At 34.6% G+C, this 13,745-nt stretch overlaps 2 protein-coding genes across 2 annotated transcripts in view; both read right to left on the bottom strand.

Moving 5' to 3' along the window:
• LOC139515879 (E3 ubiquitin-protein ligase rnf213-alpha-like) overlaps positions 1-906 on the bottom strand; it is a 161,502-nt gene extending 160,596 nt beyond the window's left edge. Inside the window, exon 1 of the mRNA XM_071305655.1 lies at positions 672-906. Coding sequence (XP_071161756.1) covers positions 672-876 — 205 coding nt within the window. The 5' untranslated portion in view covers positions 877-906. The remainder of the gene's footprint in view (positions 1-671) is intronic.
• On the bottom strand, positions 892-4,666 carry LOC139515950 (uncharacterized). The gene is made up of 2 exons (XM_071305776.1): positions 2,302-4,666; positions 892-911 (listed from the first exon to the last, which is right to left on the bottom strand). Exons 1-2 carry the CDS (start codon positions 4,664-4,666, stop codon positions 892-894), a joined length of 2,385 nt encoding a protein of 794 aa, XP_071161877.1.
• Positions 4,667-13,745: the final 9,079 nt, after the last annotated feature.

Below are 13,745 nucleotides of genomic sequence, written 5' to 3' on the forward strand. Positions count from 1 at the left end.
GCAATAAATGGTGCACAGTGAGTCCCCATTGGGATTCCAATAACTTGATGATATACGGAATATCAATATCAAAAATTTATCAAGTAAAATTTGCAGTTTCAGTTTCAAAGCAGATCCAATTGACAAATGTTTATTTTAATCTCCTGTGTCGTTTAAAAAACAGCCGACTTTGCCATTTTAATTGTGGAATCATGCACGTGAACCCCTTATTTTTTTAATTTTATTTATAATATGGCTTTGTTTAAAATGAACAGCGTTTCCTGTAAACAGTTCAAACATGCAACAACATCCTTTTGGAACGTTGCCATTTTTTTTACTGAATACCTACGTGTATTATAAAGTTAAATCGTTTCCTTTTCTTAAAGAATGCATTCCTTTATTACTTCATTTTTTTACAAACAGCAAATGTTATTTCAAGTAGATTGGGGGAGGGGGTGCTGGGGTGCTGGGGTTTTTGTTGGACTTTTTTGGCTCAGTGAAGAGTAAAATTAACTCAAAATTGAAAGACATACTGACCTTTTTTTCTATTTTCATAAATCGAATATGTCGACCCCTGAAACATATGTCTTCAGAGCTTTTGTTTCTCTATCATTTATATCCCTGTTATCTTTTAGAAATGTCAACACATAATCAAGACAGATAATATTTGTTTAAAAAAAATAGAAACTGACCTGTGTGTCCTGATGAAAAAAGGTTAAATCCACATTCACACATTGTTGTATGTTCCTTAACAATTGTTGCTGAACACTTTGGACAAATTTTTCCCTCACACTTGGGACAAACCACGCTTTCGGTTTTTAATAATTCTCCACATTCTTTTCCATCATGTAAGTGTCTACAATTTTGTATTTTCCTGCCAGGTATATCTTTTTCCATGTTGACAGGTTATTTTTATAAGAAAAAATAACTTTCTGTAAAAATAAATTCGACAATTCAATGCAATAGTATATTTGAAGAGCTTTTACAAAATCGAAAGGTTGTGATTCAGATATAAGCTTGGACCATAGATTATTGTTACAAATGTTGGGATTTTTGTTGTTACTTTGTGGATATTCTTTAGAACCCAAATGGTCACTCAAGATTCAATTGATTCAAAACATCCATTGTGGAAAATCAAGGTACATAATGTCAAATAAGTAAAACAATATATATATATTATCTGGCCTTCCAAATACCGTTTCGATCCCTAACATCACTGAAGAGACATATATTGTCGAAATCTAGATCTGGTGTACAAAAAAAAACATTGACACCTTGTGTTTGTAGCACAACATCTTGGTCACAAGTTTATTGTTTTCTTTTCAGTATTAAATTTATTATTAAGATCCATTTTGTTACATCTCGTGATCAATTTTATTTGGCAATCGCCAATGGCAGTCAGCAGGGTTTAAGAACATTAGTTGTTCGACCTGTTAGTCAAATGCGCTTTGTTTAAATATACTTTTTCACTTTTTTGGTCTTTTGGAAAATGTTGTTTGTGCTGTATTTAGACCTTTCTACAACGAAATTTGTTTTACATGCACACGTATGTCATAGGTTTGAACGTAGTTTTCAATTTAGACTTGTTTATATTTATATATAAAGTGCCTAGAAAATCAACCTAACGATGTTAGAGTAGATTTGAATCGTAACTTATATATATATATATATATATATATCAGTCTAAAGATTTGCACAACGGTACTGATATAAGGTGTTATTAAACGAAAATGTTGTTATAAAATCGTGTTGACAAATATTTCGGCTCAACAAATGGCCTTCTTCTTGTGTCACAAGTTTTAACAATACTGATACATAATGTATAAGGTGTGAAAATAGATCAGGTGATAATACAGGTAAGTTTTGGTCGATTGATTTTAATCCTGAATATCATAATTTAAACAAAACACTATAAATCAATATACGTGACTGTGTATATTAACAATAAAAATAAGTGAAAACAAAACTTTTAGTATTTCTTATTGATGCCGTTTGGGTGATGTACATTAAGTTCCTTTATCCAAAAGCTTTCCCGAACCTGTCGCTGTGCATCACTCCAGTGAATGTTCTGTTCAATCACTAGAATTTTCATGCGGTTAAAGTCATCAAGTTTGTGATCTGACTGTCTGAAGTGCTGAGAGACTGGAAGAAGTGGCTTCTTAGATATATCACTCCTATGGCCATTGAGGCGTTTGTGGAAAGGCTGCTTTGATTCACCAACATATTGGAGGCCACAAACCGAACATTCTAGTATGTAAATAACATTCATACTTTTGCAGGTAACATTGCAAAATATCTTATAGTTATTTTCGGTTGCCTTACTGTGAAATGTTGACGAATGCTGCATCTGTAAACAGCATTTGCAGCGTTTTTCTCCACACGAACGACATTCTCCAGAAGTACTTCTATTATCAGACACTTCAGCCCGCACTAGTAGGTTCCATAGACTACTAGGTTGCCTAAAAGCTATCATTGGAGGCTCAGGGAAAATCTTGGACAGTTTGGAATTCTTTTCAACTGATTTCCAATGCTCACGAATGACACCAAAGCTGTTTTTGAGAGATGGGTGATAAGTTAGAACACATGGAGTCCTTTTGCTTTTCTTTTTAACTTTGTATTCCAATAGTTCACTCCTCGGAATTGACTCCGCTTTCTGAAAGCTTTTTTTGATATTTCTGTGTTTGTAGCCCCTTTTCTTCAAGCGAGTTTCAAGTTTACGCAGTTGTCTTTTAGTTGTTTCTGTGTTGGAGCATATTCGCTTGACTCTAAGTGCCTGACTGTATGGAATGCTCTTGGTAAGATGAGCAGGATGACAACTTTTAGGGGACAAATATTGATGAGTGTCAGTAGGCTTAGAATATAAATCTGTAGATATGATGCCCTCTGTGAGCGAACTTGAAGTATCGAGGAAGGCGATTTTGGATTTAGACTTCTCATGAGTAAATTTGATACTTGGATGTATGTTGTTGGCATGAGTGATAAAAGTGTCTAAATCCTCGTCGCTTTTATTCCATTTCATATCCACATCATCTATAAATCTAAACCAGGAAAGCGGTTTTTCGATGGAAGTTTCAAGGAGTTGTTTCTCTAATTTGCCCATAAATATGTTGGCATATGACGGAGCCATTTTGGTGCCCATGGCAGTTCCATTTACTTGCAAATAATGATCTCCATCAAAAGTGAAGTTGTTTTTCTTAAGTACCAGCGTGAGCATTTTGACCAGGCATTCAGTAGGTGGATATTTCACTGGTCTGGAATTCCAAACTTCTTTGCATGCATCGATGCCATCTGCATGTGGAATATTAGTGTAGAGGGAGGTAACATCCATGGAAACAAGAGTCGTGTCGGAGGGGAGTGGGTTTAAGGCCTGCATTTTTCTAAGATAATCGGTTGTATCTTTGATGTGAGATGGTAAGTCTTCAACATGTTGACGAAGATGGAAGTCAACAAATTCCGATATTTTTTCCGTCGGATGACCGTTCGCTGAAACTATAGGTCTTCCTGGGTTATTGGCCTTATGAATTTTAGGTAATAGATAAAATCTGCCCGGTTTTGGGTTTTCTGGTTTCAAATATTCAAGAGTTTTGTCATCGATGAAACCATCGGCATGCATTTCTACCAAACTATTAGTAATATCTCTGCTAAAAGATGTAGTAGGATCAGAGTCTAGTTTTTGGTAGAACCTTGCATCGCTAAGTTGTCGTTCAGCCTCTTGAATATAGGCAGTTTTATCCATGACAACCACTGCACTGCCCTTGTCTGCAGGTTTAATAACGATATTGTTGTTAGATCGTAAGTTTTTCAGTGCAGTCCGTTCTTCATTGGTAAGATTGTCAAAAGGTTTATTGTTATTTTTAGTGTTTTTAATAATGTCCGACTTAAAGTTATCAATAAAAGATTCCAAGGTAGCATTTTTGCTCGGTCTAGGGATCCAAGAACTCTTTTTAATAAATTTGTAGTTGTTCTCTTCTTCTGAAATTTCTGAGTCCCCATCCGCGCTTATTATGTTATCCTCCTTCGACGCGAAATATTCCTTAATACGTAGACTTCTGGCAAAATTGTCAAGGTCTTCCGACAATTTGGTGTCATTGACAGGAGCAGGTAGAGGACAGAAGTTAAGTCCTCTAGAGAGAAGAGATTTTTCCGAGTCCGTTAATTGGTGTTGAGAAAGATTGACCACGATGTTGGAGGGTGAATCAGTCTTTTGAGGTCTACGTTTAAAGCGTCTAATTCGTTTAGTCTTTCTCTCTGATGGTAAGGAAGGGTGTGTGTATTCTATGCCATCCCTGCGGAATTTTCGTTTTTGTCTTTCACTTAAGTTGTTGGATTGTATAGTAGTTATATCCTTGAGACGAGTGTTGATAGCATCACAATTGTCAGATGTTAGATCTCTTTTGCAGCTATTCAAAATGGTGTTAAACTCGCCAGTGAGAGTTTTGAGATGTCCTTCGCAGTGTTGTTTGAGGAGGACCACTAACCGCTTTGAACAATGGAAGAGGGTTTGGTCCCATCTGCGAAGTAGTGTTTTGGATAAAGAGCCAGGTGCTTGTGGCTTGATCTTGATTTGTAGTCCGTTAGGAATACGTTCATTAAACTCGTAGTTAATCAAATTAGATAAATGGTGTTCAGTTCTAATTTGTTTTTGTTTAATAGCTCTAAGTTCTTTAAAATAATCATTGATGTTCATGATATAAGAGCTAAAAACTTAAATTTGCTGGGATTATGTGAGTAACATGATACAGGTCATTCAGGGGGAAAATAATATAAAAGTCTATAAAAAGGACCAACCAGCAAATTTACTATGTACCGGATCGTCTAGAATAGGCGATACTATGCAGATAAGGAAAACATTATATCAGTCTAAAGATTTGCACAACGGTACTGATATAAGGTGTTATTAAACGAAAATGTTGTTATAAAATCGTGTTGACAAATATTTCGGCTCAACAAATGGCCTTCTTCTTGTGTCACAAGTTTTAACAATACTGATACATAATGTATAAGGTGTGAAAATAGATCAGGTGATAATACAGGTAAGTTTTGGTCGATTGATTTTAATCCTGAATATCATAATTTAAACAAAACACTATAAATCAATATACGTGACTGTGTATATTAACAATAAAAATAAGTGAAAACAAAACTTTTAGTATTTCTTATTGATGCCGTTTGGGTGATGTACATTAAGTTCCTTTATCCAAAAGCTTTCCCGAACCTGTCGCTGTGCATCACTCCAGTGAATGTTCTGTTCAATCACTAGAATTTTCATGCGGTTAAAGTCATCAAGTTTGTGATCTGACTGTCTGAAGTGCTGAGAGACTGGAAGAAGTGGCTTCTTAGATATATCACTCCTATGGCCATTGAGGCGTTTGTGGAAAGGCTGCTTTGATTCACCAACATATTGGAGGCCACAAACCGAACATTCTAGTATGTAAATAACATTCATACTTTTGCAGGTAACATTGCAAAATATCTTATAGTTATTTTCGGTTGCCTTACTGTGAAATGTTGACGAATGCTGCATCTGTAAACAGCATTTGCAGCGTTTTTCTCCACACGAACGACATTCTCCAGAAGTACTTCTATTATCAGACACTTCAGCCCGCACTAGTAGGTTCCGTAGACTACTAGGTTGCCTAAAAGCTATCATTGGAGGCTCAGGGAAAATCTTGGACAGTTTGGAATTCTTTTCAACTGATTTCCAATGCTCACGAATGACACCAAAGCTGTTTTTGAGAGATGGGTGATAAGTTAGAACACATGGAGTCCTTTTGCTTTTCTTTTTAACTTTGTATTCCAATAGTTCACTCCTCGGAATTGACTCCGCTTTCTGAAAGCTTTTTTTGATATTTCTGTGTTTGTAGCCCCTTTTCTTCAAGCGAGTTTCAAGTTTACGCAGTTGTCTTTTAGTTGTGTCTCCAACACAGAAACAACTAAAAGACAACTGCGTAAACTTGAAACTCGCTTGAAGAAAAGGGGCTACAAACACAGAAATATCAAAAAAAGCTTTCAGAAAGCGGAGTCAATTCCGAGGAGTGAACTATTGGAATACAAAGTTAAAAAGAAAAGCAAAAGGACTCCATGTGTTCTAACTTATCACCCATCTCTCAAAAACAGCTTTGGTGTCATTCGTGAGCATTGGAAATCAGTTGAAAAGAATTCCAAACTGTCCAAGATTTTCCCTGAGCCTCCAATGATAGCTTTTAGGCAACCTAGTAGTCTACGGAACCTACTAGTGCGGGCTGAAGTGTCTGATAATAGAAGTACTTCTGGAGAATGTCGTTCGTGTGGAGAAAAACGCTGCAAATGCTGTTTACAGATGCAGCATTCGTCAACATTTCACAGTAAGGCAACCGAAAATAACTATAAGATATTTTGCAATGTTACCTGCAAAAGTATGAATGTTATTTACATACTAGAATGTTCGGTTTGTGGCCTCCAATATGTTGGTGAATCAAAGCAGCCTTTCCACAAACGCCTCAATGGCCATAGGAGTGATATATCTAAGAAGCCACTTCTTCCAGTCTCTCAGCACTTCAGACAGTCAGATCACAAACTTGATGACTTTAACCGCATGAAAATTCTAGTGATTGAACAGAACATTCACTGGAGTGATGCACAGCGACAGGTTCGGGAAAGCTTTTGGATAAAGGAACTTAATGTACATCACCCAAACGGCATCAATAAGAAATACTAAAAGTTTTGTTTTCACTTATTTTTATTGTTAATATACACAGTCACGTATATTGATTTATAGTGTTTTGTTTAAATTATGATATTCAGGATTAAAATCAATCGACCAAAACTTACCTGTATTATCACCTGATCTATTTTCACACCTTATACATTATGTATCAGTATTGTTAAAACTTGTGACACAAGAAGAAGGCCATTTGTTGAGCCGAAATATTTGTCAACACGATTTTATAACAACATTTTCGTTTAATAACACCTTATATCAGTACCGTTGTGCAAATCTTTAGACTGATATAATTTTTTCCTTATCTGCATAGTATCGCCTATTCTAGACGATCCGGTACATAGTAAATTTGCTGGTTGGTCCTTTTTATAGACTTTTATATATATATATATATATATATAACCTGTTTTAAGAGACCACTAAAGGGAGAGCAAAAAATGGTCTCTTAAGACTGATGGTCTTTTAATACAGATTCAATTTATATGAAATGTTCTACAAAGGGATCTTAAATTGGTGGTCTTTAAACACAGGGTTTTGTTTAATACAGATGGTCTCTTAAGCAGGTTTGACTGTATATATATCAACATTTCCTTGACATATAAGGCTAATTTGTAGAATCATATGTTTAATCAAATATTGCAATATTCAAAATTAAATGCTCCTTTTTAAATTTTATGGGGATGTGAAATGAACAATTTGTATGAGGCAGGGAAGAAATACAGAAGTGGCAGATACAAAATGAGTTCTACCCAAAATAAAGCGACGACAAAGTGCTTCGAAAAAAGAAAAGCGTAAAACTAGTTCTGGTGAAAGACAAAATATGCGATGCACCAAAGCATCTATATGGTTCTGATATTGAAAAAAAATCTGAAGGAAAGCTTGAACATTAATGATTTGGGGAGGAAATAGGAGATATAGCAGTTACTATGACATAATAAACGATCTAGATCTATCATTCACAACATTGTTATATTATTGCCAAATTTAGTATGATACACAGGTGTCTTCCCGATTGTCTCACCTTTTGGAATTACAGGTGAAAAAGTAATGAAATTTTGTGGGACAATTGTATGGATTAATTTGTGTTTATAGTGTGTAGTTATAAATTATAACAGGTTACTAATCAATGCAACTTATAAATTATGAAAAAACATGAAAAAATAATAATATTTACATATTTTATTTTGTACATAGTAAGTACAGTTGAAGCATCATCAAACATAGAATATAATATAGAGCCAAAAGATTTTAGTCTCAGATGCATGATTTTTTAAATAAGTTTTTATTGGCTCTGAACTAGCTGTCAGTAACTACAAGTACTCTCATATCTAGTTTAGTGTCTTTATTGTGGGGATGTATAAGTAGCCGTCCCGGTGTACTCTGTGTTTTTGTAAGATGTATTTCTGTTTGTACCCATCTGATGAGATAAGCCGTTTTTTAACTGTTTATAACACTGTCCATGGTAATTGGAAGGGTGGGCCCCTTCAAATAAGTTAAACCCCTCCACATTCTGCATGTGTCTGTCCCAAGTCAGGAGCCTGTAATTAAGTGGTTATCCTTTGTTGCTGTATAACATATTTGTTTTTCGTTCATTAGTTTGTACATTAACTATGTCTTTAGTTTTTTCTTGTTTCAATTGTATTATATTTTTTATATCATGGCCTTTTATAGCTGACTGTGTGGTATGGGCTTTGCTCATTGTTGAAATCCACATGGTGACATATAGTTGTTAATTTCTGTATCATTTGGTCTCTTATGGAGAGTTGTCTCATTGGCAATCATAACACATCTTCTTATTTCAATGGAAGTTTGGTTCTTCTTTATAGTAAAGACGAGTCCTGTTGACTGAACTTTTTTGCAAAGACACTGGGAATATTGAAGAAAAAAAACTTTGATAGTAATTCTTGGAAAAACTAATCTGGCAGAATTCTAGACCGCAACTTCGTTGTCAATAAAGAAAGTTGTTGGATTCAGGTGAATCTGACGTTTGGTGTTAGCAGTCTCAAATAGTACAGAGAATGTTGTATCAATGTCCACTAGTAAAATTGCAAAGACTAGTGGTAACATTTTTCCATCGTCACGTTCGTGTTAAGAGTAAAACTTAAATTAGATTATACCTGTTTTTTAAATTGCATGCATGATTTCTAAATGTATTTACAAACTATATAGATAAAATGAAATTAAAACTACGGTATTGACATTTGTTTTAAAAATAACGTAACTTTGTTGACATATTTCATAAATCAGAAAAAAAAACATTTTTGTTCATACTTTTATAAAATTATTATTAAATGTGGAAATTTAAATTAATTCTTGTTTATTTAGCAAAACAAACAACAGTTACCTTGTTTATTGAAGAACATTTTATTTCATTAAATAAGGTTGGACAATCAGAACTCTAAAATTTTAAAAAAGTTGGATGATCGAGTGGTAACGCAAGACATGAGCGGAATATTTGTAGTTACAGGGGTAACGCAGACAAACATATCAGTGGAATATAATTTAGGGGATTCTAGCCCCGATTTTTTGGAAGTGCTCCGTACAAGACAACAACGTTCATAACATCAAACTACATTACAATAATGACACAGAAAGTATGACAGCAATTTTTAAAACAGCTGCAACTACCATTCCTAAAAGATGGTCGAACCCAAAAACAGACTTATCACCTTCCGCAAAGGCATATACGGTCAAGCAAACTTACTATCTCATCATTTGGAAACAAAAAACAATCAACTATAATAGAACAACCTTTACAAGAACATATACATTACGGCTAATACTTCCTGAGACTGCACAAAACCAGGCACATTAAAGTTCAGCTGCATTTCTAACACAATTAAAAATTAGAAATTACTACAACCACTCCAGATATTTTCATCAAGATTCAAACAGCAAAAGAACCAGCTAAAATGTTCACTGATATTGAAAGGGGGTCCCACTTAAGTAAAGTACTTGACTTACTCGCGGTGTAGTAATATTTCGCCGTTAACCTATCAAGATCAAGATCAAACGATAAAGCAACGACGCCACCAAATTGAACGATTTAAATTTGACAATAAAACATACATAAGAATCATAAATCTGATGGTACATGAATTGAAATGGCACCGCAAATGAAACTATATATTGTTTACCTTTTTTAACTGTTTTAGAATCAATCGTTGAAATTTTTGATTTTTTAAATTTATATTTGCTTTTATCATTACAAAGATATACTTGTAATTTTAATCCCTATACATGCATTTATGCTTTTTATACATGTACGTTTATTTGAAACAACATACAATGAATGCATCAATTAAAACTCGCATTGAACCTGGATGCATGCTTGATCAAAGCTGTTACATTTTATCATGTTCAGCAGGATCATATTTATTTGATCAGACTACACGAAGTTGTAGGTTTTACTACACGTTAATCATTTTATACTTGGAAATGTTTTGAAAAGGTTAAACTGGTTGTCAGAGAACAAATTGGAAAGCAGTGTAGGGTAATATAAGAATTAGGATATGAGATCTATAAAATATCAAGAACCCGAAACTATGTAAATTTCTAATCGCTCGCTTGCTTAAAATTCTTTTCATTGATATTTTTTTTCATTATTTCAATAATGATATATATATCGCTCGCTACCATTTTTCAGAGGAAAGAACCAGAAAAACTGCAAATCACTATTTTTAATTTGTCTCCCTTCCTGGGTTCCTTGCCTTCGCAGGGTAAACATCGAGAAGTACTTTGTCATTTTTTCAGGCCCTTGGGATGGCATTCTGTTTCTATTCCACCAACTACAATGTATATCAGGTTGTTGTGGTTTGCTTGATATTTCAATCTGATGGATTTGTGAAGGATCACCCAAGTTGTGATGGTTTTACTTCATATCTCTGGCTTCTTGTTTATGGTCCTGAGTAAAAAAACTCGGCACTTGTGTACCAAAATACCAAATATAAAAAAGAAGATGTGGTATGATTGCCAATGAGACAACTGTCTACAAGAGACCAAAATGACACAGACATTAACAACTATAGGTCACCTTACGGCCTTCAACAATGAGCAAAGCCCATACCGCAAAGACATTCTCCGCTATATGCCTGGCTCTTGAGCACATTTAGCTAGATATCCTGTCATGGTTCTCCATTTTTCTGATGGAAAACGGGTTCATCAGGCGCTTATTGGTCCTAAAAGTATTGTCCTCTACTATGTTGTATGGGACAGGAACCTCATCATCAGATAGATATTTCTCTTCAGGGAAATTGAAATTAAAAGTTCGGACTTTCGAGGCATAGATTCCTTCAGTTCTGAAAAGTAAAACCACAAAAATACTGTACTGAAAATTCAAAAAGTAAAGTTCCTGATCAAATGGCAAAATCAAAAGCTCAAACACATCAAACGAATGGATAACAACTGTCATATTCATGACTTGGTACAGACAGAACCATTGTAGATGCTGGCATAGCCTAGAACGATTAGAGCCGATATTTATCCATAGAAACTTGTAGTTTGTGTTGACCATGGCCATGAGATTAATGGAAAAGGGCCCTTGTAATTTATGTACACACAGTGCGTATTCCAATGACAGGTGGTCGCAACATGCTCGCTATTCAGTGTGGAAATATCCATTTCATCTCAAATAGCTCAGCAATGGTGGTACACTCCTCGGTTGTAGTAGGATACCTGAACAGAACATTCGGCTTTGTTTGTATCGCAGACATCATAAATTATCAAGAAGATTATGATTCAGATGTTTGGAGCAGCTCAGAAGTTGAAGGACAGTTTGTATAATTTTCACAGCAGGCCATATTACGTAGTGATGGATAGCTTGAGACGAGGAGGGAAAGACGTTCTATACCGTGTGTCTTTTTTCTCTATATATATCCTACATACACCTTTCGTAGGGCCTCATCATAGATGCCTCTTTGGAGTCTTGTGTAACTGTAGAAGGGATTTTCATTTTTTGTCCTCAGCTCTATTAGTAGAGTGTTGTAGTGGAAATAACGTTCTCTTTGTTGTCAGACATTCAATTTCTGACCCACATAGACCTCAGTTTACTCCTTTGCTTCAGTTTCTCCCTTGACCTATAAGAGGAGTTGCTTGACCTGTAAGAGTTGTTCACCATTTTCTCTGAGGTGCATCAACAGAAGCAATGCTGCTGCATTCTTTTACCTGATTGTCTTATCTTCAAAGTATGCCATTCTACAGGAACTGAACTGTGATAAATGGTTATTGAAGTTTCGGGAGATATTTACGCCTCTGCTCAGGACTGTCTGAGGAAGATACTTTGAGGCTAGCCTTTTATATGTCCATGTTAATATAACACCGTAAATTCCCGGCATAAGTCCGTGAACTTCGGCACGGGTTACATTCGGTAATTCCGTTTTTAAATTTTCGTATACTGGGACTAGTTCATTAGTGAAACACTCGCTTGGCTGCTAAGGTTACGGTAATCGAGGGATCCTTCCCAATTATAACTCCATGAATTTCCGGTATGAGTCCGTGAACTTCGGCACGGGTTACATTAAAGTCTGTAGGTCTATAATCGACACTTTGGCTGCTTTAAACGCAAGACAGTATAAAATGTATACAAATTTATTAACACAAGTTTACAGTTTGAAAGCCAGGGGTAGACTGCCCAAGCAACAGTTTACAAAACATAAATTAAGTCAAAGATAAGGGTATTAAAACATTATAAAAGGTTCTCATAAAATATAAATATAATTGTCCAATGTTATGTAATAATAATAGGATTATTGTCCTCCGGCTCAACTTAGCATATAGCGATAATTGCTTCTTTTGAAGTTGAGTGTAAGTTTCGCACTTTTGACAGCCATTAAGTTGTAAAATAGTAATCTATAATTTATCTCTTTGGGTATTTGAAATAAAGAAACATTATATTTAAGAATAAAGAAACATTTAAAACAAGAAATATTCAACTAAAAACTAAAATGAGGAATATTCAATTTAAAAAGAGAGTTCATATACATGTATATATATTCAATTTAAAACGAGAGTTCATCTAAAGCACTTTGCGAATTATTGTAAAAGTTCCTGAAGTCACTTTCCTTCCGGTTATATTAACATGATACATGGGAAACTCAAATTCTCAAATTCAGAGTAGCCATGTGGCCTTTTTTAGACTATCGGGCAGTTTCTGTTCAAAGCCGTTTTTGTGTTCTTATTTCTTGAGAGTATTTCAATAAATTGCAAAAAGGGTTTAGGCGGAGTTGCAGATACCTAATGGTTACTCTTTAAAAACCGATTGCAAAGTAAATGCTCCATCAGGTAACTCAAAATGGTGTTCTGATAAAAGAAAAAATAGGCGGTGCACAAAAGCATCAAATGACTAATACTGTGAGAAAAATTATGAAGGTAATCTTGATGATTACTAGGATTTTGAGAGAACATAGACTTTATTAGATGGTGCATATTAACAGCAGTTATTATAGCTAAATTTTGGAGAAAGTTTCAATACTTTGTAATAAGGGTTTAAGAGGAGTTTTAGATACAAAATGGGTTTTCCACCAAATAAAGCGATGGCAAAGTCCATGCTTTCGACGTGGAAATTTCTAAACTATTCTAATTATTCAAAAAGCAAATAAGATGTACAAAAACCCATTTTTGAAAGATTGTGAGAAAATTTTATAAGGTTTTAATAAGAATTTTAGGAAGAGTGGCAGTCACAAAATATGTGTTTGCAAATAACAAAGATGAAAATCCATGCTTCTGTACGAAAAATCCAAAAACTATTCTGATAAAAAACAAAACAATTGTGCACAAAAACACATATGTCTAAGATTGTGAGAAAAATTTAAATAGATAGTAATAAAGAGAAGTTGCAGATACGAAATTAGTATAGATAACATTGTTGGAAATTTCATTATTATAAAAAGAGGTTTAGGAGGAGGTGCATATACAAAATTGGTACTCTTAAAAAAAAAAACTGATGGCAAAGTCCATGCTCCATCAGTGAAACCTCAAAAATGTATTCTGATAAAAAGCCAAAAAGATGGTGCACAAAAGAATTTATATGACGAAGATTATGAAAAAATTACGAGGACTTGCAAATACA

This window comes from Mytilus edulis, chromosome 1 (assembly GCF_963676685.1).
Source record: "Mytilus edulis chromosome 1, xbMytEdul2.2, whole genome shotgun sequence".
Taxonomy (NCBI): Eukaryota; Metazoa; Mollusca; class Bivalvia; order Mytilida; family Mytilidae; genus Mytilus; species Mytilus edulis.